This window comes from Calonectris borealis, chromosome 1 (genome assembly GCF_964195595.1).
Source record: "Calonectris borealis chromosome 1, bCalBor7.hap1.2, whole genome shotgun sequence".
Classification (NCBI taxonomy): Eukaryota; Metazoa; Chordata; class Aves; order Procellariiformes; family Procellariidae; genus Calonectris; species Calonectris borealis.
The window spans coordinates 17146876-17168743 of NC_134312.1; the positions used below are offsets into that span (position 1 = coordinate 17146876).

At 36.6% G+C, this 21868-nt stretch overlaps 1 protein-coding gene across 1 annotated transcript in view; it reads left to right on the forward strand.

Annotated features, from left to right (window-relative positions):
* CPNE8 (copine 8) overlaps positions 1-21868 on the forward strand; it is a 113212-nt gene that overhangs the window by 26969 nt on the left and 64375 nt on the right. The window contains exons 4-6 of the mRNA XM_075145844.1: positions 4760-4863; positions 8686-8725; positions 11841-11917. Of these exons, the coding sequence (XP_075001945.1) occupies positions 4760-4863; positions 8686-8725; positions 11841-11917 (221 nt within the window). The remainder of the gene's footprint in view (positions 1-4759; positions 4864-8685; positions 8726-11840; positions 11918-21868) is intronic.

The following is a 21868-nucleotide window of genomic DNA, read 5'->3' on the forward strand; positions in this document are numbered from 1 at the left end:
TGCCTGGGTGACCCATTCCAGTGCTTAATCACCCATTCTGGAAGAGTGTTTCCCTATATCCCTTCATAATTTCCTTTATTGCAACATTTGACTATTGCATCTTGTCCTTTTGTTGTGCTCTCTGTGAACTGTCTGTCTCTGTCTTCTGTAATGGTGTTTAGGTAGCGGAGGATGGTAGTGGAAATAGATCTTCCCTAAACCTTCTTTTCTTCAAGCTGAACAAACTGAGCTCCATCAGCTTTTCTTCAAGTTGTGTGCTCCAGCTGCTGATTGTTTTTGTTTTTTGTTTTTTGGGTTTTTTTAGGGTCCGTTTAACTGAACTGCCTCCAGTCTGTTGATTCAGTTGTATTTAGAGCCCCAAACTGTACCCAGTTTTCCAGGTGGGGCCACACGTGTTGAATAGAGGGGGAATAATTGTTGCTTTTGATCTGCAGGCTGTGCTGACACTAATACAACCCAATGTGTTGTTAAACCCTCATGGCTGCACCAGGACCTTTTCTGCACAGCTCATACTCCACCACTCAGTCCCCAGCACCAGTACAGGACTTCGAATTTGTCTTTGTTGAACTTTGTGAGAAAGTCCATAAGGCTGTATAAATAAGCTGGGTTTTTTGTCTGAGGTGAGTGTCTGTCTACCCCTCTAGTCACAATCATTTTGGGGTGTGTAGGAACAAAGGGAAGCGGTGCTTTCCTTTACCTAGCTATGTGCTTTGCTTTTTCATGCACTTGTAGAAGTTGTCACACCCCCAGTCCCTTAGTACCTTCCATCTGAGTGAAATGGAGAGGTGTTTTGAGCGTGCAAGCCCAACATCCTGTGCTGCATTAGGGACAACATTGCGAACAGGTCAAGGGGGGTGATCCTTGCCCTCAGCACCGGTGAGACCATGTCTGGAGTGCTGTGTCCAGTGCTGAGCTCCTCTGTATGAGAAAAATATGGACATGCTAGAGTGGGTCTGGCAAAGGGCCACTAAGATGTTAAAGGAACTGGAGCATCTCTCATATGAGGAGAAGCTGAGGGAGCTGGGATTGTTCAGCCTGGAGAAGAGAAGGCTTACATTTTATCCATGTTTATAAATACCTGATGTGAGGCAGTAAAGGAGGCAGAGATGGACTATTCTCAGCTGTATCCAGTGGAAGGACAAGAGTCAATGGATATGAACTGAAATACAGAAAATGCTATTTAAACATAAGGAAAAAACCTTTTTCCTGTGAAGGTGATCTTAGACTGGAACAGGTTGTCCAGAGGGGCTGCAAAGTCTCTATCCTTGCACATACTCAAAACCTGACTGCACAACCACCTACTCTAGCTGACCCTGCTTTGAGCAGGAAAGTGGAACTGGACAATCTCCCGAGGTCCCTTCCAACCTCAAGTATTCTGATTCTTGTCTGTTTCCCTTAGCCATTAATTTTCTTTTCCTCTGAATGGCTTTTCCAAAGTCAAGTATATCCTCCTATTGTGCAAACTGCCTTTACTATTTCAAAAAGGATCATACTGTCAGAAAATGATCTGTTTATGAGGGTGTCAAGCCAGAGGTTTGTCAAGAGAAGTATTAGTGCCCTAAATGGACTCTTGACAAGTTATCCTCTGAGCTCACTTAGTTATTTTGGGTTTGTGCCTTTTGATTTAGATGATGACTTTGCAGCAGAAAGTAAACTTTCTTAGGCTACAGCTCCCCGTGTTCTTTGTTTCTCTGTGTCTTCCATGTATGTAGAAGTGTAGGTCCCATATGATTGGAGATCCTCTTACTCTCCCTCAAGCTTGTCCTAATCTGAGGATTTAAAGAACTTCAGTAACCTTTCTTTTCCTGCCTGGTGATTAAGGACTCTCTCAGGACAATTTGCTACTTGAATCTGCACAGGCTGGGAGATATTTTCATGCATATCTTTGTATATGTGTGTCTGATTCTGTTGGACATAGCATGAGAGACTACCAGAACTTAATATGTGTTCTTTGCTTACTTGTTGTGCCTTTGGTAGCTTTGCCAGTTAGAATGCAGTCATCCTTGGATCTTCTTTTTGAAGGCCCAGAGTCCTTTGCTTCTAGAGTAGGTCAGTGTTTATCAGATTTCAGTACTAAGGGTAAATCTCCTCTTTATGCAGCTGATTCCAGTCTTTGAGAGAACTTGGACAGTTTGCTGTAAGAGTGCAAATGGAAGAAATAGAACACTTGAGGGGAAAAAAATACACAGATGAGGTATATTCCTGTTCAGAACTGCAAAATGGATGGTTCTTATGACCCCACTGTTTTAATTTCTCATCCCTGATCTGATGAACTGCTGTTTACTGGCTTGTGTCAGAGAGTGGCTTCTCATTTTCAGTGCATACCTTCAAACAGTACTAAATGCTTAGATATTGCTGCGTATTTCATTTTTTCTGCCATTCCAACTTTCAGTTTTTCCTGGCTCCAATATTGTTGCATGTTATAAAGCATGCAGCTGACAGGGGACAATTTTTTTTTAATAAACATTGAGATTTATTTGACCTGGAAACTGATTGGAGACTTTGAATGTACATAAAATTTGAATGCTACTGTTCAGAGGGTAAAGAAAGACCCTTTAGCCCAGGCAAGTATTCCAGCCATACTTATTCTCATAGGAATGCCAACTTTCTACCACTGCTGTTCTTTCTCATTGATTAATACTTGGCCATAGTAGTCACCAGTGTTGGTTCAAGAAAGTGTTTTCTACGTTTCAGAGAATACCTGACTTTTTTCGTCCAAACCAAACAGTAACGATCAAATTATTTGTTCATGTTCTGATCTGTTTCCAGGATCATGTGCATCCTGTGCTCGTCCTCTCTTAAGAGACTCGGGTTTTATTTTGAATGTCCAGGATCTTCATCACTCTGGAGAGGTTCTGGAGCTTTCTCCTGCCCATCCCTGTATAATGCTTACCCCCTTCATAGCTATTGCTTTGGCTTAGGAGAGTTGAAGAAATACAGTGATTGCTGATAAGTAAACTTGCTTTCTAAACAATTTGTGCCTTAGGACATATTCAGAAGCCTTCTTCCAAGGGATATCAAGGTTCCAATGAAACCAGGGAATCACTCCACCTAGGTTTTAAGAAATGATGTAAAGTCATGGCAAAGGAGTATGCTAATTGACACTATATGTTAAATATTCTTTGCCTTTTTATTTGGAGATGGTATTGTTCATTGGGAAGATAGTTTTGCTTCTCTGTCTTTTATAGGAAGTGCTGGAATATGGAGATCTCTGAATAAGACTGTTCCAATTGAACATCTCACAGCATAGCGAAAGTGAAGGTACTGAACAGGATTCAAGCACACTCTGTAAAGACACAAATCAGCACTGTGTCACTTCTGAGGATTGTTCCTGAGACTTTATAGAGCTGTGTCTTGAAGATGTGTTAACTTGTGTTGAACATTTTATTTTGGGTGGGTAGTTGCTTTCTGCGAAGCAGTCGTCCTCTTAGATACAGGCCCACTTCTCCAGATGATCTGTGTGAATGAATGGTGCTTGGAATCAGTCCCCTGCAGTTTGAATGCATGCATGCACAGTCATTCAAAGGAGAAAAAAGAGTTGCTGACAGTAATGGAGTTTCTTTATAGCACACAAATAATGTGGCTGGAGTTCTTTACCATTTTATTTTAATAAGAATCAAGCAATGAAAGGAAATTGCTTAGTTTTGAGAGGAAGATAGTGGCGTATGTTCTGTCCTTTCATACCACATAGATGTGAAGTATGCACGGGCTGGGATAGGGAGGCTCCTGTTGGAGGCTGAGGGGCTCTGTGCAGGTTATAGTGGTCAGATTCACATCCATGATGTGAAAACATTTTTGGAAAACACATCTCAAAAACCTTCAGTTACAAGAAGGTTTATTCTTTCTTTATCCATGTTTATTGATTTAGTTAAGTCATGTCAATGAAGAGGTTGGCAGTCTTTGAGTCATTCAAAAGTCTCTAGTCCCAAATTGCAGTTTTGAGGACTCCTTAATGATGATCTTTCAGCAAACTGTCAAAAAGCTTTTCAGTAGGCTATATTCAAATACCTCTTGATATGTTCAATGTGTAGGACAAAATTAAATGCTCATTTCAATAATAACTCATTCTTTTTTGTTTTCTGAATATCTTGAAAGACCAGCTAAAACAAGAACAAAACTATCACATTGATATTTTATGATCAGTCGTTTGTATCTGTGATGTATATGAACTGAAGTCAATATCAAAAGTTTTTTTTTTTTTTTTAAATTAAATATTTTCAGCTTGACAAGAGCTGGGGCTCTTCCTGTAAACACCAAGAAAGAAAAGGCATTTTGCAGAAAGCTCAGAGAGAGGAGAGATGAAGAGAGAGCTGAACTGAGGTGAAATAGGAGCTGGATAATGCAAAAATGATACACTTCTAATGGAAGGACTATGTTCCCTAGTATTTAAAGCTATCTGAAATAAGGGTTTTGCTTGCTGTTGTCACTTTTTTTGAGGAAACAGTGGATTTCTATGTTACTGAATTTCTTCCCCAAATTTTTGTGGATTCTGATCAGCTTTGGGATGTTTATAAAGTTTAGGTCATACAATACAGGGTGTGCATCACTCTTTATGTTGAAATATGAGGTCTTCTGCCAGTCTATCTTCATCCACAGATAACTGATCTATTCATGTGAACACAGTCGTTTTCTTTCATAGCATCTGTTGAAGAGAATTTTTTACAGGCTTTCTGATATCTCACATATTGCTCGTATTGGCAATCTACTTAATTATACTTCATTATAGCATGTGGCTTAAACTTATACTTTTATTTTACAGTTTGGAAGAACAGAAGTAATTGATAATACTTTAAATCCAGATTTTGTAAGAAAATTTATAATGGACTACTTCTTTGAAGAAAGAGAGAATCTGCGATTTGATTTGTAAGTTAACAATCTTTGACTCTACCGTTGCAGCTTCTGTAAACATATTAAGTTTTGTCCAGCATAATATTAACTTGGAAAGAGATAGTATCTATTGACATGGAATACATTAATAAATATGGTTGATTTAGCATTGCTTCCTCAGAAATAAATGTGTAACATAATAATGACAGAGTTCTAAGAACTTGGCAGGTGCTAACTAGTCAAAGTACAATCATACAATCATTTCTTTTAGAAAATAGTTAGAAAGCTAAGGATGTCAAAATGTTGAAATATTCTTGCAGCATAGCCGATAAAACAGGCATGGACATACTGTCCAGAAATAAAATCTTGTGCAAGTAGTACAGAACCAAAATTTTCTTTACTAAAATAAATGCCAGTAAGCATGTAAGTATACTAAATTTTAAGATTTTGAAATTAAAGCAGTTGTTCTAGAAGTAGATGGCTTTTGACATTATTCCAGATGTACTCATTTCATTCCACTGGTGGAATTGGTTTGATTTTCACTTTATTCTTTGGAAAATAGAATTGAGAGTCCAGTCACAGGTCACCTTGCATGTCATCTGTTACATTTCACCCCATTATTATTATTTCAGTCTTTATGATAACCAAGCTTGTCTTGTTTTTTTCATTCGCATCCTCTTTTTTATTAGGAATTCTTCCTAACCTTGCCTTATGAGAGAACACTTGAATAACCCTCATAGATAATTGAGGAAAAGCCATTCACTCAGTTTTGCAGAACAGTATGCATAGTGGCCACAATTTTTCTTTACATGTCCTTTTTAGTTCAAGAACCCTTTTCCTATTTATTTTCATTTCCTTTGCAAGATGTACTTCAGCTTGAGTTTTGTCAATTCTTATTTTGTGTTCCTAAGATTTCTGCCTTCACGTGTATTTCTTTTAGTTTATTTGTTCTTGAGAAAGATTTAGGAGAATCATCTGTTTTACTGAATAAATATATCAAGAAAGATACAGTGTAGTCTGCTTTCCTATACTTTATAATACTAAAGATTGAGATCTCCTGATATGCTTTATGGAATTGTGACAAATCCTACTCAGGTGTTGATTATAGTAGTGGTAAGTTGTAGTATTATCGCTTCCCATTTTAAAGTTAAGTTGCAAGTTTTCCTGTATATAGAAACTGCATTTATTGCATTTCTGTCTTGTAGACAGCAAAACAGATGAAGAAAGACTTCATAATTTGCCTAAAATCTCCTAGCAAGTTTATGGTAAAGCTATTTTTAAATCTTCTAGGCTTTAGTCTCAATGTGCCATTTACTTATGCAATTAGTTGCTTTGAAGCAACTCTGACAGTCTCTTGATTTTTTTTTTTTTTTTTTTTGCCCCCACCCCGATTTTTGGAATGCAAATCAATCTGTACATTAAGCAATGATAAATAGGGCAGTGATCACATTAGTGATGATTTTTCCCATAGCAGTGGAAGAAAAAGTATGATGCCTGATAGATGTATGCTAGCAATGTTAATAAAGTTACGTGTAGTTTTGCTGATTTTGTTTTAAGTTGCCAGAAGGGTGTACTGAAATGCTCTTGAATGGCAGCATTCCTTATATCGTGGAAACAAAAAAACCCCACGTCTAATTTTTCTTTAGCTGTAAATGTCTTTTTATAGCATGTCAGAATGCTTCCTAAGTTAACAAGAAGTGTTGGAGGGATGAGTGAGGAAAAAAGTTCCATTGTGTTCAATACACAGAGAGCAGCTAGCCGTTTCCACCTAGACTTCAACTATTTCAAGAAGTGAAAGGAAATACTCAATGCCAAAATAGATTACAGGGTGCTTCTAGATGGCTAGGTACAAATTCTTTCATCTTCACCATGGAAGCCTGGTGCAGATGTTATTTTTTATTTTAGAAGTTGGGTTTAATGTCATTAAATCTGCTGAGTATAACTGTTGCCTGCTATTTAAAGTAACTTTAAGTAAGAGCTAGTCACTCCATGAAATAAATGGTTCTCCTCCAAGTGTAGGTAAAGCATTTCTGAAATAAAGACACAGTTGGGACTGTGTGGGAATCTTGATTTGGTTGCCTCTTGCTCCCGTAGGGTGCATGTATGTTATGGGGAGGAGGCAGTGCAATAGAAGAGAAGAGCAAAAGAAATGAACCAAGAAAGAGAAAGCTAGGCTCAGTCTAGGCAAAGAAAGGAAAGTCTGTAAAGAACTTCTGCGTAAGTGCTATCAGGACTTGGACCTGGAAGGGAAAATACATGATTCTTCATGTACTCAGAGAAATGGACTCCTGTTTGTTTACTTATGAAAAGCTGTAAATATCAAACATACTGTGTACTTATCAGAAAGACCTGGCTGCTTTCTGCTGCTGTTCTGGATTGCCGGGACACAAGTCTATTCTGAACTGAAAGCTGAATAACTGTTTTTAATGTTTGCCTGCAAGTGACCATATAGCCATAGTCTGTGAATTTACTTTAGAGCCCTATAACAACGATAGATGAGAAATGAAATATTGTAGAACTCAGAGTTAAAAATGTGAATCTCATATAGCTATTCATGGATTAAAACTCCAATTTTGATCAGGAAAGAAGCATCTTTAGAAAGCTTCCTTTTTTAAATACTTCAGCAAAATTGTGTACTACTGTTGGCCAAAGTGTTATTTTTCAAAGAAGGAAATTCCTCATATGATTCATATTTTTTGCAACAAAAAGAAGGCGGCAAGTATATCTGATTTTTGGTGTTCTGATAAATGAGCACGAGCCGCCTCCTAAACTGCACAGCCACCAATGTCTCAGGCCCCATTCTGTTCACATTTTAAGATTTGTTACTGATTTTGCCAATGAAGTAGTTCTTTAGTTTAGTTGTGTAGCTAGCCCTTAGGTCAAATTACCGGTTGTGTTTTTCTGTTCAATTATACCAGACAGTATGCTTTTTTTTTTTAAACTCGTTAGTGATTTTTATAGTCATTCCTTTGTTCACAAACATGTTTCTAAAACTTTGACTGTGCCGCACCACATCCACTTACATTATGGTATTCCCATCCTCCTGACTTGTGATCTGATCCCAACAACAGTTGTGGCAGCACAACCAACGGGATAGCATACCGTGCAGTGGGAATGGAAACATGCTGGGGAGGCTGAGATGGGCATAGAGGATACTTTTTCAATTTAGTTACTGGTATTGAATCTGAATGTAGGATTTGATAAAAATATTACTGTGGATTATCTGATAAAGATGGAAGACTATGAAAGTATAGAGATTAGTAATCCCCCAAAAATTTTGTATATTAATTTTTTTTTAATCTATCTTGAATTCAGAGAGTAATTTTTTTGAAATCTGACTTGGTAGTGGAAGGGGAAAAATGGCATTTTCTAGCTGGAGGAAGAACAAGATTATGATAAGCTGAAAAGAACAAGTCGAACTCTTGCTAAAAGCAATTTAGTTTATTGTTAGTTGTTTCTATTTAATTAGTCAAATGACTGAAAAATTACCTAAGAAAATAATTCACAAGTTAGTTTGTTTTCTAAGATTAATTTTTAATTTTTGTTCTGGTTTTTGACAGCTTTTATTGTTCAAACAGGAATATTAGAATAATGAATATCTGAATAATTTCTCTTATTAGCCTGCACTTTGTTGAAAACATTTTCATTTCAAATAGCTAGAGAACCATAATCCTATAATCTGTGATGATGCAATTTGCCTTCCTTACTGGTGAGACTTCCATTCACATATCTGTTTGTGTAAATTTCACGTGTTGAAATAGGTGAAAGAATTGTTTGATTTTTGTTTCTTTACATTGTCCTCAGGTCTGTCATCTGGCAACTCTGATATAACTTTCCTTTTTTTTTTTTTTTTTAAAGCTATGATGTTGACTCAAAGAGTCCTAACCTATCAAAACATGTAAGTTTTTCCTCACTATTATACTTTCTTGTGCTGAAATGTTTACACTTTCCCACTTTCCTAAGTATGTTTATTTTCTTTTGACTGTAAGTAATCCTAGATGCATAGAGACAAATACAGTGATTGTGCTGTGGTTAATAATGTATATAATGCTCATGAGTATAATTTAAATGGGACATTCCTCCTGTAAAGGGCATATTTAAGCACATGTGTATACCTTTTCAGATATGTGATATGCTGCATTTTGTTGATACTTCCCTGGGTCCTAAAAATTGTAAACATGTTTTGATTGTGTCCCAATTAGTAGAAACCTTTTATGCTTATGTTGTCTTGAAGTGGAAGAGATTAAACAGTAACTTTAAAATTTAGAGATGTGAGAGTAGAATTCAGAGACTTCTGAGTGAATTTTTTTAAATAAATACAGGAAAGCTTTGGTAAGAGAACCTTTAAGAATCTGGAGCAAACGAAAGGAGAATAATGGAAGGAATGTTGTCTGTGTGTGCTTCACAGTGAAAAGATAAGACTTTTAGCCATTGATCTCCAGTTAGATCCTCCCTGTAAAGATTTAAAGCCCCTGGCAAACGGCTTTCCATCTCTGTTATCATGGAAAGGTGGTCTGAATAACTGCAATGCTAGCTAGGAGGATGCAGAAAATAGAAGTCTTCCCTATACTGTCTTCAACAAGGATAAAGCCTCATCCTGGGCTTCTGCCCAAGATTGTTTGTGCTTCTGTATTTTATCTGTGCTTCTGTAGTTTATCTGAATTCTTTTCTTTTTTCCCCGAAACATTCTTCTTTGTACAAAAACCTCATAATTAAGTTTTAAGAAGAAAGGTAAGACACAAGATAAGTTAGTCACTATGGAAGTGCAAACAAAGATATGTGCAAATATATAGCCTAGATTTCATTGTTTGATTACTGGAACAGGAATTGAAGGTTTGAGTATCTTGCTGAGCCCATGGAAAAGAAGGACAAAACAATGAGAAAACAAACCAATGTTCTTCTGAAGAGTATTCAAGTAGATCTTGAATTACATATGTGCCTGTTACATTCTAATTAGTGTCTGAGTATGCTTAGCCTGTACATTAGGTCCTGTTTTTTAAACAGTGCCAATTTCTGGGAATCTTCAATTGTGGAGGGAAACTTTATTCTTTAGACATTAACGTTAATATCAGAAGTATCTATTTCCGTCCATTGTCTTTAAGAGGAAATCTGTACAAGTTGGTGTAGACTTGGTATCTGTGCTGAAGACATCCAAACTATGCCATATAATATTATGCACACAAAGAAGATGACGACTCTGAGAACCCTGTGAAAGATGGTAGCTAGAAATGTGTTTCTTAACCACAGCAACTGATTTCCATCATTTCCCAAGTGCTCAACGTTGGTCTGGATTGTTCCTTTTGCTGCCAGCTTCCTGCGTCTCTTTCCCGTAGCTCTTAAGAATTTGGGCAGTGAGTGGGTAGGAAGTGAGCAGAGCTTTGCTCATATCCATGCACTGGGAACTTGGTGTTTCTGAAAAATGTCAGGCCAGTAGTATTTGCTGCCAGTAATATTTGCTGCCAGTAGCTAGACTGGTCATGTGTTGTAGTCATCTCGTGTGGAAGATGATCTTCCCTGTTCCTAAAAATAGCTGTTGATCCATTCCTTTGGGAATACTGGGCAGTGTCATTTAATAGTTGAACAGTTTGGGGGATGAAAAAACCTGAAGAATTTCAATTTCAGTGACTCAGTTTTGGCAAAATGAGAAGCAAATGAAGCAAGTTTTATAATGGATGTATGAAGTAACCAGACTAGACAGTGCTGCCATTGTAGCTGTCTGTAATAATATTTATAAAACTGGCTACCTGAAATTAGACTATTATGTTCATGGTAACTTCCTGATTTAAGAAAAAAACAACAGAGTAATGAACAATTGTCATTAATAACAGACTGTGGAACTAATAGGAATTAATCATAGAAACTCCACCAAAAAAAAAAAAAAGATGATAGTTGTGGAATACAGTTGTGGAATGGTTTCAGTGTAGAAAATGGTATTATTTTAGAATATGTCATACCTGATTTTTAAAAAATGAATGAGGAGCTGAGTATTCTCAGATAAATTTTAGTCATTTTAAAAGACTTAATCTTTATGGAAACAGTGTCGCAGTGTCAGATCAGTTAAAGGACATAGTTCAAAAATTTGTTTTTTGCAGGGTTATTTTCCTTTTCAGTGGGATTAGTTCTCAGATCCAATTTGCTATATGGACCTATAACTAACACAGCTCAGAGATTGGAATGAGTGGCCTGGGCTGAGAGAAGAGTCAGAACTACTTGTACAGATATTCGCTACTATACACAGTATCATAAAGTTATGGTTTGCTGTATAGGAATTATAATGTCTCAATTCTCATTACTGTTTGTGAGCAAATCTCACAAGCGTCTGTTACCTCTGCTGCCAATGATGCTGGGAAGAACAGAGCTAGCACACTCTTTTCACTTGCAAGATAAGGAGTTGGGCTGCAGCAAAAATTTTTCTCAATATAGATACAACAGTGAAAATCCATTCATATTGTTATACTACTTATGTTACAAGGAGATATAATATGAAAATTAGCTGATTTTTAGTGATACAGTTAATTTATAAAACATGAAAATAAAGTCTGTCATTAAAGCAATGGTTGTGTATAATTGTCAACCCAGGATGCTCATACAGATCCTGCACAGGATTGAATTTCTGCCAACATCATTAACTTCCAAGAAATTCATAGAGTCAGTGTAGAATCTCTTCATAAAAGAGAAATTTATTAAAATGATCCAGTTAAAGAAGGTAAAGAAACAGTCATGTTTCTAATGCTTTTAAATTTTTTCCATCTCAGTTTCATTTTTGTTGATGAAAAAGGCAATATAAAAACAGTAAGTGGAGTGCATTAGAATTACTTCTGTAAATGTAACTCAGTGTTATGTAAAATACGTAATAGTGAGTCTGTTTTATGATTCATTATTGCACAATTATTATTAAGATGCGATGTTCAGCAGAATGTGTTCTACAATAGTGAACAGCCCAGATAAATGGGAAACCAAATTTGTTTCAATGTGAAATACGAATTCTGAGTTTTTATGTCACTGCTTTTCAGGACTTTTTGGGACAAATGTTTTGTACACTGGGAGAAATAGTTGGATCACAGGGGAGCAGACTCGAAAAATCGATTGTGTAAGTATGTCATTCTTGAATGTTGGATGAATACATACTGCTTCATGAGGTGAGAGTTGTGGGTTGTTTTTTGCTCTTGATATACGGAATTGACAGACATGGCTTCTAAGAGAGAATAAATTGTCAGGTACAATAGAAGTCTCTCTTTATAGACTATGATAATTTAAGTTTCAATTTGGACAATTAGCGAAGGAGTTGACTCATCCAAAATTTTTGTCAGCTTCATTACATCTTGCATTAGAAATAGTTTGAATATACTAATCTTAAAAATGTTTTTCTTTCTAGCTCGCAAATTAACACATCATAAATCTTTATTGCCTTTTGTTCAAGCATCAAGGAAGAAAACCCTCACTGTTTCAAATCCAAACATTCCTACATGTATTTCTACTGTTCCCAATAATACAATTCCCAAACAATGAGGCAATCCGGAGTATGAAATATTTTCTATTTATCCTACTAAATTTATCAAAAAGTTTCTTATGATCAGTGGACTTTTCTCCCACTGAGAGGATTTTGATGTTTGCAAACCATTGTTCATAGGGATGTACAGATATTTAAAATACGAATTATTTGAACAATCTTCATTTTCTATTCCTAAATAATGCTTGAGTAATTGAAAATATTTTACAATTTTCATCTAAATGTATGCTACAAATTCACATATGCAAACATTTAAAGGTATAGCTGGACATTTCATGTTATTGTAATATCTTTTGATTTTGAATTTTTGTGGGTTTTTTTTTCTTTTAATAGCGATGGCAGTTCAGTAGAATGATCATGAATTTGGTTACTCTGTCTGATGGAGCGTTCTTGTCCCATTTTACAGGGTTCATTATGAGTAATATACCAGGGTTACTTCATTTACTTTTCTCCATCACTGATTTCCTTTTAAGGGCAGATGAAGTTTTCAGGCTTAGCAAGCCTTATATGATTCTGGGCCAAACTTTGGTGAAAACACCACACAGGGCATATATTCTGACTTTGTATTCAAATAACAAGAACCAGGATCTGGCTGAACTACAACAATTTGCAGAATTCAGGATGTGCTTAGATATTATTTTAGTATAATTGCAAATACAAGAAAACTCCCTAATCGAGTTATATTAATGATGCATTATTAATCTGATGTAAAATTCTTAAGAAATATGTTCCTAGCTGCACGTTTTCTTCTATGTATATATTTGATGTAATTAACCATTTCTGTTACACAGGTGACCCTTTTATATCTATCTTTAGTGGTTTATATGGTTTATACACTACTTATCTTTTCATATACGTATCTTGTATCCTGTACCTGTCAACTTTAAACTTAAACATGAGTTTAAGTAGTAGCTTTGAAGTCCTGTGAAAAATCTCAGAAGTCGGTATTTTGTTATCCAAAACATACCAATGGTAGCCTTTTTCCCTAGATTTTATTAGAGACTTTTTTCTTTTTTATGTAAAGAACTTAATTGATAAAATAATTTTTAAAAAGCATTTCTCTAGTTTGATTCAAATAGTGTGGTAATGTTCTGTGGAGGTGGCCCTAAACTTTTCAACCTGGTGAAAACAGTGGCCGGCTTCAAGGAGACCCACATATGATAGCTACCATTTTCTCTTTCAAGAACTTTTAAGTGTTGAGCTATCGTGCTAAAAACTCTTCTCAATACTTGAATCCAATTAAATTCTTAAATTTTTACAATTCCAATGCAAGCATAAGCTTGGAAAAGCATCTGAAGTTTCCTATTTCCATGCCAGAAATAATTTCAGGTTGTCTCTAGAACTCTTTCTGGATGAAATAACGGTTCAGAACAGACCATTTAAATGGATAAACCGAAAGAGAATTTACATAGTTTTCCTTTAATTTAATCTAAGGGTCCTTATGATTAAAATAAAGTAAAAGAAATATTTCCGTTACAAAAACGATGGTAAACTTACTTTAATTATATTTTAAGTTTAGAAAATATTTTAATGGGATTTAATCTACTTGAATTTCTGAGACTTATACGTACCTGAAACAAATCCTTTTGAATCATAAATATCAGGGGTTGGCTAGCACTGCTTTATGGGGAGGCATTCCTGTAATTATGCCCTTCTGGTCCATTAGCCTTGACTAAATTCTGTCTGTAAATGTCTTGCTTCCAGTCATTTGGTTTTTGTACAAAGGCAAATTTCAGCTCTTCAGCAGGACTTATTTATCATACAGTTCATGCTGAAAAATTGAGTAACATGAAAAAACTTGAAAAGTCTTTGCAAAACATTTTCACTTAATGTTTTATCAAAATAAGCCTTTGATTTAGTTTCCCTAATTTCAGTCAACTGCATATGATTCAAATTGATTTGTAACAAATGTAAGCTGTTAGTTCTCTTGCTGAATTCCATGAGTGCTGTGATCATTACTGCTGCAATATCCTTTAACAATATGATTCATATTCTCTTTAATATTCAGAATTGAGGACGGTAAAAATGCATTTTTGCTGAATTTTGAGGGGTTCCAAATATAGTTCAGTCACCTGATCACTGTATTTACAGACTCAGTCTTTATGACAAGTCCCTAGTAATCTTCCCTGCCCCTTCCACACCCCCCGCAACCTCTCCTGCCCTCCTCACCCTCTCTCCCCAAGGACTACACCAGTACTTTTTACACTATTTATTTTTAAATCAAGGGCTTAATTGTCCTATACATAAACAGTTCTGTTAATATCACTACATGTTCCTTATTATTTCCCTTCTCTGTGTTGGTGGGACTGTACCCACTGGGAACTAATTCATTTTAAGGGTAAATAAATTCTTCAACTCTGCAGGTGAGGAAGGTTTCAGTATTTGCAGCATAACTCAGGCAAACTCTTACAAACGCACCATTTAAACTTAAAAACACACTTATGCACACAGTAACATAATATATGTTAGAAGTATTACTACTTCACTGTATCACTTCCTTAAATAACTTGAAAAACTACCCAGAAAAAGGTACTTTAAAACTGAGTCACTTTCTGTTGCCATCAAGGTTTGCAGATGAACCTTAACTTTTAAGATGTCTTTCAATTTCAGTAGCTAATCACAAGTTGTCTGCAATAAAATAAATACTGTATAGAACTTAACACTAAAAAAAAAGTTAAAAAAAAAACCAACCAAACAAAAAAAACCAAACACACCCACACACCCCCCACAACAACCCCCCAAAAATCTAAAATTGTCTGCATCAGTTAAATTGCTGTTTAATAGATTATGGCTACTGCAGAACAGTAGGAAACTGCTAATTGTAATCTAGCTCCTGCAAAAAAGCCCCACACAAACAAACAATGAAGAATCAGCTGTTCAGTTTATCAGATTTCTAATACAATCATACAGAATGGTTAACTTCAGCAAATATTGTGGTTATTAGACAACAGTGTTTTGTGATTCTCCTCTTAATCCCATTCTGGATATTAAACTTTTAAAAACCTGTCCAGGAAATAGCCTTGAGGACAAGGATAAGAAGTATAATAGAAGAGGTGTGTTAGATTACATGATTAAAAAGTTTGTCTGCAAGCAAAGGAGAAGAGAGACACAATGGCAGGTGGGGGAGCCCAGATAGTACCTTACCCTGGCTACTTCCAGACCCATCCCAGGAGACCCATCAGCCCACTGAAGTCCCTCCTCCACACCCACAAAGGAGCACAGAGGTACAAGGCAGGTGGGGGAACTCCAGTAACCCAATTAGAGAAACAGCCACTGCCCAGTTCCTACCAGGGCTGTCCCAGGAGAGCCTCAGCACCATGGGATGGGGACACACACTCTCTACTTGTTCTGGACATGATTTTAGTTCAGGTTGATTGCATAGTTTGACTGTCTGCTTGAGCACATGAACACTATCCTGTCTATCGGGACAAGAAGTTGGCCCTATTTTGTTTACTTCTACTAAAACAAAAGTTCACTAACTTTTCACTATCTAGGCCTAACTTATGCTAACTGCCACAGTAAATTGCACTGTTGCAACTCCATTGACTGTTTTGACTAGTTGTCAGTTGACTTTACTGGAAGCCTGTGGTGACTTGGTCAGAGAAAGGTGGTGACTTGGTCAGAGAAAGGTGCTGACTTTGAAGACACCCATATTTAGAGAGACAAATCTTGCTGATTTCTTGAAGGTCTTTATAGTTCTTTCTGTCTTCAAAATGGTAAATTATTCAGCACACTATACATTTTTTTTTTTCTGAGAAAATTCCTGAAATTTATTTTAAACATGTAGATTAAAAATCATACATTCAGCAGTTTGTTATCACTTGGTACAGGTTAAGTGAAGTCTGAAGTGAGTAACAGATGAAGTTTGAAGTTTGAAATTAGCTATGAGAAAGGAAAAGATATCAGTGAAAATTCTATGGAAAAAAGGTCTTATAATTATTTCACAGTTGTGTGGGCCTGTGTAATACATTTTCTCTTGAGTGAATAAGCATTGTTCAGGTCTGGCTTCTGACACTCTGTTGTATGGCAGTTACTAAATGGACCCAAAACAGTTGTCCCCCTGAAAGACTGTGAAATATACCTTCCTTTTTATATATGTGGTATGGGTAGATATTTGTTAATGTTAATGAGAAAATGTTCATGAGTTTTTATCAGCTCTTCCCAGCGTTCCGGTTTTATTTTGTCATTGGTGCTTTTGACAGTGCTGTGGCTAGACAACTGATTGTTCACTCTGGACTCTCTGAAGTCTGGATACCTTAGTGTCTAGGAGACATTTGTTGTCTTATTTTATTCGTTAAACCATTGCATTGCATTTCAGGATTGTTTCCTTAAGGATGTGTGTTTAATGTCTCTTAATATTCAAATAACAATAATTCAGTTGACAATATTGCATGTCTTCCGTTCCTAAGGATATTTACTGCTTTGAATTTGCCATTCTCTTTACAAAGTCAAGTCCACATTCACATAAATTGACTGTTCTTGATGATCTGTCACTTGAGATCAGAGCGCTTTTTCTCTTCACAGTATTTATGAAGTTCATTAACATTTTGCCTTTTCTGTTCTCTGCCAACGGACGTACAAAGAAGAGAATGCCCAGTGCTGTTTTAGTCTCAATCAACTCCCCTACTGAAGTAGCACTTTTTGTACTTAAGCAGCTTGAGAAGCTTGAATTCCATTCTCTGATTAGCATTCAAGTAAGCTCTGACATTCTTTCAAAATGAAAATTAGAAAGACTTGAAGCTTAAACTTCAGATCTATCTACTTTGGAGATTTACAAAAGCCTCATGAGATTCAGGACTCTATGGCTGCCATGAGCTGGCCAACTCCAAGTCAGATTGTATATCACCAGGGAAAGTTTCCTTAGAAAGTCTACCATGAAAGGATACTCTTGTCCTTCATCAAAATGAAGGTAAAGCATCTCAAGCCTAGAGGGTCACCATTGCAGTGGTCTGTCAGGCAGGCTGAAACATACCTTGCTACTAACCTTCATGGTGAGTGCAAAAGTGAAGATATATACGCACATTTTTCTTCTTCGTCTTCATGACAGGCATGACTTGCAGTTTCATTGGTTTTACAAACACCAGGGGATTACGCCTCTGAGGCATGAACCTAATAGTATTTGGTCTTGGCAAGTATGAGGATGTCTCCTGAATCTCCCTTTCTGTTTCTGACAGAGCTTTGAATTTGATGCAGTCTGTCGCAGAGGACTCTTGCTCCCCATGTGGTGCCCTAGCCTGTTAACCCTACAACTATGAGTGTTTTTGTTCAAGAACATACATTAGTGTCGCACTTTATTTTGCAGACTGGCCAGGTACAGAGGTGACCATTTGCTCTGGATAATTTCTCTTGGAAAATAAATCTAGTCATACAAAGCAGGTGAAATGGAGAATCTGACACGTTAACAGCAATGTTTACACTCTTTACCTGTTGGGTTACTAGATTCATTAAATGCCTTCTCAAGACAAGCTCCATATGTAAGATTTACTCAGACTGGCCTTGCATGCCCTGGTTGTATTAGCATGAAAGGATGTGGAGCAGATGTATCTACTTCCAGAAATGACACAGCTTTATTTTTCTCTTAAGAAAGCATCACCTTCACAGACATTATTCAGAATTAGGTATTTGCATGGTCTGTATTCCTAGAGAGAAGATGCTAGCCACATTTATAACTCTGAGCAATGCTGCTTTCAGGATCTACTAAGTGCATTCCTGTAGGGATTCCCTTTAACGAGGAGGCAGAGCCATTGCAAAGCTTAATGAGCATTCTATGCTAGTTACTCACATCTGAGTGCCATTGCCTGCTAATGAGGCTGTACTGGAGCCAGCTGGCCTATTTTGGGAAGTTCTTTCTCCTGTCACCTTGCTGTGGACATAATTGATAGAAAAACATCTGAACCCTGGAACTGGGACTTCCTATATATTTGTCCTATATATTTGTCCTATCCTCTTACCTGTGGTTGTGACTGCCAGAGGGCTAGGTTCTGTAAATTCAGCGATAATATTGTAAATTTTTGAATGATCTGAAAAATGTTCCATCCTCTGCCTCATTGAAGTTTCAGCTTGCAGAATTGGAGGCTCTGTTTAACCTCTCAGGTTTGAATTCCCAGATAAATTGTCATCTTTCTCTGACTTTTTCACCAACTCCGGGAAGGTCCTCCGTTCAATCCTTGTTAAAGCCCAAGTGGTCTTCAGAGTGTCTTTTCAAACTTCTATAGGTGCTGCAGATGTGGTGTCTGAATCGTGGAATCATTTGTTCTAAGGAGACAATAATTACTCCTCAAGACTGTATCATATCTAGAGACATGCAGATATTGTTGAGGACCTTTCATGTGATGATGGTTTTCTGTTCGATTCCTCTAACACTCAAATTATTTGCTCCCTCAAATACTGTCCAATTATTGCTCCCTCTAATACTGTCCAAAACCAGGTAGAACACCTACAAGTTCTGGGCTCTCAGACCAGTAGGACTCACTGAAACATAGATCTTCCTCACATTTTACCTTCCTTTATTCAGTTTGCATCCTATTCACGCTTAGACTGGCACATTTTCTATATGAGTGTCAGATAACTGAGTGTTGGAGTTGACAGTGGTTATGCAATACAGATTGCCTCATTATTACACGACAAACCCTGATCTGTAACCCTTTCCAGAGAAACTTACCCTGAGAAATTGGTTGCCTGAACATAAATTCTGTATTGTCACTTCAGTGCTATAGAACCAATTCCAGGGCAGCTCAATACCAGCTTCACCCCCAGAAGATGGGCAGTGACACTGCATTCTGGATTTAAACGGGTGGAACTCTTACATGCTTGTCTTCAAGCTAATATTAGTCAGTATTACCCTGGCAATTGGAAGGACTGGTCTGTAATGCCGAATCTCCAAGTAAGGTATTTTCATACAGTGATAAGACCAGCTTGAAATTATTTTGTTATTTTCTCACAAGGCATTATTGCTAGTTAAAAGTCTTTCCTTGGCTGATCTGTGACCACTGAAGTTTTTGTCAGGGTGCTGACTTTACATTTAAGGATTTTTTTTCTTAATGAATGGTTTGTAAGGGAATTCGTAAGAGAACAAACTCTTTAGTGTCTGCAAATGGTCCAGTACTTTTTTCATGCTTGTAGTGTCAAGACAAGCATACAAAGTTCGTACTTAATAGCATCACAAATTCTAGAGGTCATTTGGTAGAGTTTTTAGTTCCTGAATAATGAGAACTTTTTGTTCTGTAGAGAAATTCTGTGCTAATCTCGATTAAGGCATTTCACCTCTTCGCCAGCCATCACGGTAATATTATCCTTCTTTTATAAGGCATGTGTCCTTGAGAACCTTGATGATACGTCAAGCCAAACCTTACCCCAAGCGCTTTCAGATATGACTATACTGTGTGTACTTTTCATGTCTACTCAACAATCAAGAATTCCTTTTTTCTTTTTTTCTGACATACTCACCCAAATATTTTCAGGGGATTGCCTCTCCAGTTTCCCCCATCCTTCAGAGTGATAATTCCAGACACCTGTGTCTCTTGGGGCTAGGCCTCCCTTGGCCTTCATGTTCATAAGATGAAATGAAGCATGTCTTCGCATAAATGGCTTCAAATCTCAGTTTGAGACAGGCAGGTGTTGACTGCCATGTGTTATAACTGCAGGCAGGGTGGCACAAGGTTCTCTATCAAATGGCAATTGTTTGGTGACTAGTTTGTCAGAAATGGGGCTTGCTTATCAACAGTTTACTTCAGGCCTCCAGCTCTTCAGGAGATGATCAGAGTTGTACTTTTCACAACCCAGCATCTGACACAATAATCTTTTGGAAGTGGGACAAATCTATTTGACTTTTCATACCAAAGGAAATGTTTGGTGCTTTTTCTTCAAAGTACTGTCACTGCCCAGACTATGTCGCAAATATGTCCCTAACGGCACAGTTAACTGGGCTTAAATACTTCAGTAAGAAGAATTTTGGTTCAGGTAATGGTAATTGTTATACTAGTGCCTTCTATTTCAGTTGGCATAACCTACAGAATTGTGGTGCTGGGAACTTCTGGTTTTTTTACTTACACTTCTGAGATTTCTGTTTCTTCCTTACCTGTCAAAGCCGGGTCATGGTTATTTGTTCTTGAAACATTTTACCATGTAAGGTCAATATCACCCTGATAACTAAGTCATTTCTACTACTGCTCTTACTACCAAATTTCAGAAGTGTTTGAAGCTTCAAGAAGTACTGTTCAAAAGAAAAAATGCAGCTTTTTCATCTTTTGAAATCTGAGATTTCAATTTCAATATCCCATTGCTACAGAGGCTAAAATGGGTAATTTTCAGTTGTGAGCTGTTGAAGGGTGACAGCTTTAAAAACAGATGATTTGAAGATGCTGCTAAAACTATTAATCATACTGTGTAACATCTGGAATGACCAGATTCTTTTTCTTCTGTTATTTGAAGAAAATTCTGCTGTTTGATCTTAAAGTATTGTACTTTATAAGTCATACTGCATTAAATGGAAGAGTTTTGTATGTATTTAAATTGTTATTTAAAATTTCGCAACAAAAACTTGAATAGTTTCCCTATCCACTGTTTTCCTTGTGAAATTCAGACTTACCATGTAGCACTGAGGAGGTCCGGGAGAGCAGTCTTGTATCTGTCTGATTACTGGCAAATGACTGCAGCAGTATAGGAGCAGCATTCCCTGATGTATTCCTTATAGACCTAAACATCAACTTCTAAACAAGAGTTTCAGTGAGCTTGCATAAATTTGCAGCAGTATTTACTCCTCTATTCATAATTTCTAAACTTTTATCTGCTTTTAAGAGCTATTTTCCCACCAGTTCTTTATTATACGACAGTCTTGCTAAACTTATTTAAAGTTGTAGAGCATTGTAAAAAATTTCAAAAAGATTACGGAAACTAATAAGCAAAATAAGAACAACAGCAAATGTTTACATTAATGTTTTGTGATAACAGAAAAACAGGAGTGCCCTCTAGTTTTCTTAGAAAAAACTAAGAAATACAATTAATTTGAAAATATAATTTTACCATAATGTCTTCTTGGAAAGTAATTTTATTCAAATAATTATTTTCAAGAAAGACATAAAGAAAGAAAGAACTAGAAATAAAATTAGCATAAGCAATAGCATTTTTTGAAAAAAATCTAGAAGTAATTGCCAAGTTGTGTGCTAATGGACTTACTAATAGACATTAGGATATTGCAGAATTTCTCATTTATAGTATAGCGTCATACAAAAAGTTGTATCTAAATATTTGTACTTCCCCCTCCACCGCCCTGGCCCCCCAAAAGGCTGCTGCCACTGAATACTATCAGATTATGTGTGGCTTTTCTGTTCCTATATTGTTCTTCATGCTAAGGATTTGTTTTGTGCTTTCTGGTGTTGCAGCAGCATGTTTTTAATTGCTGTCTGGGTGAATTATAATTTATTTCACAACTACTGTATCTGATATGATGGTGAGATTATTATGTGTCTTCATAAACATTTCAGAATAAATACTGTAAAATAAGACTGGTGTATACTTTTAAATATATTTTAG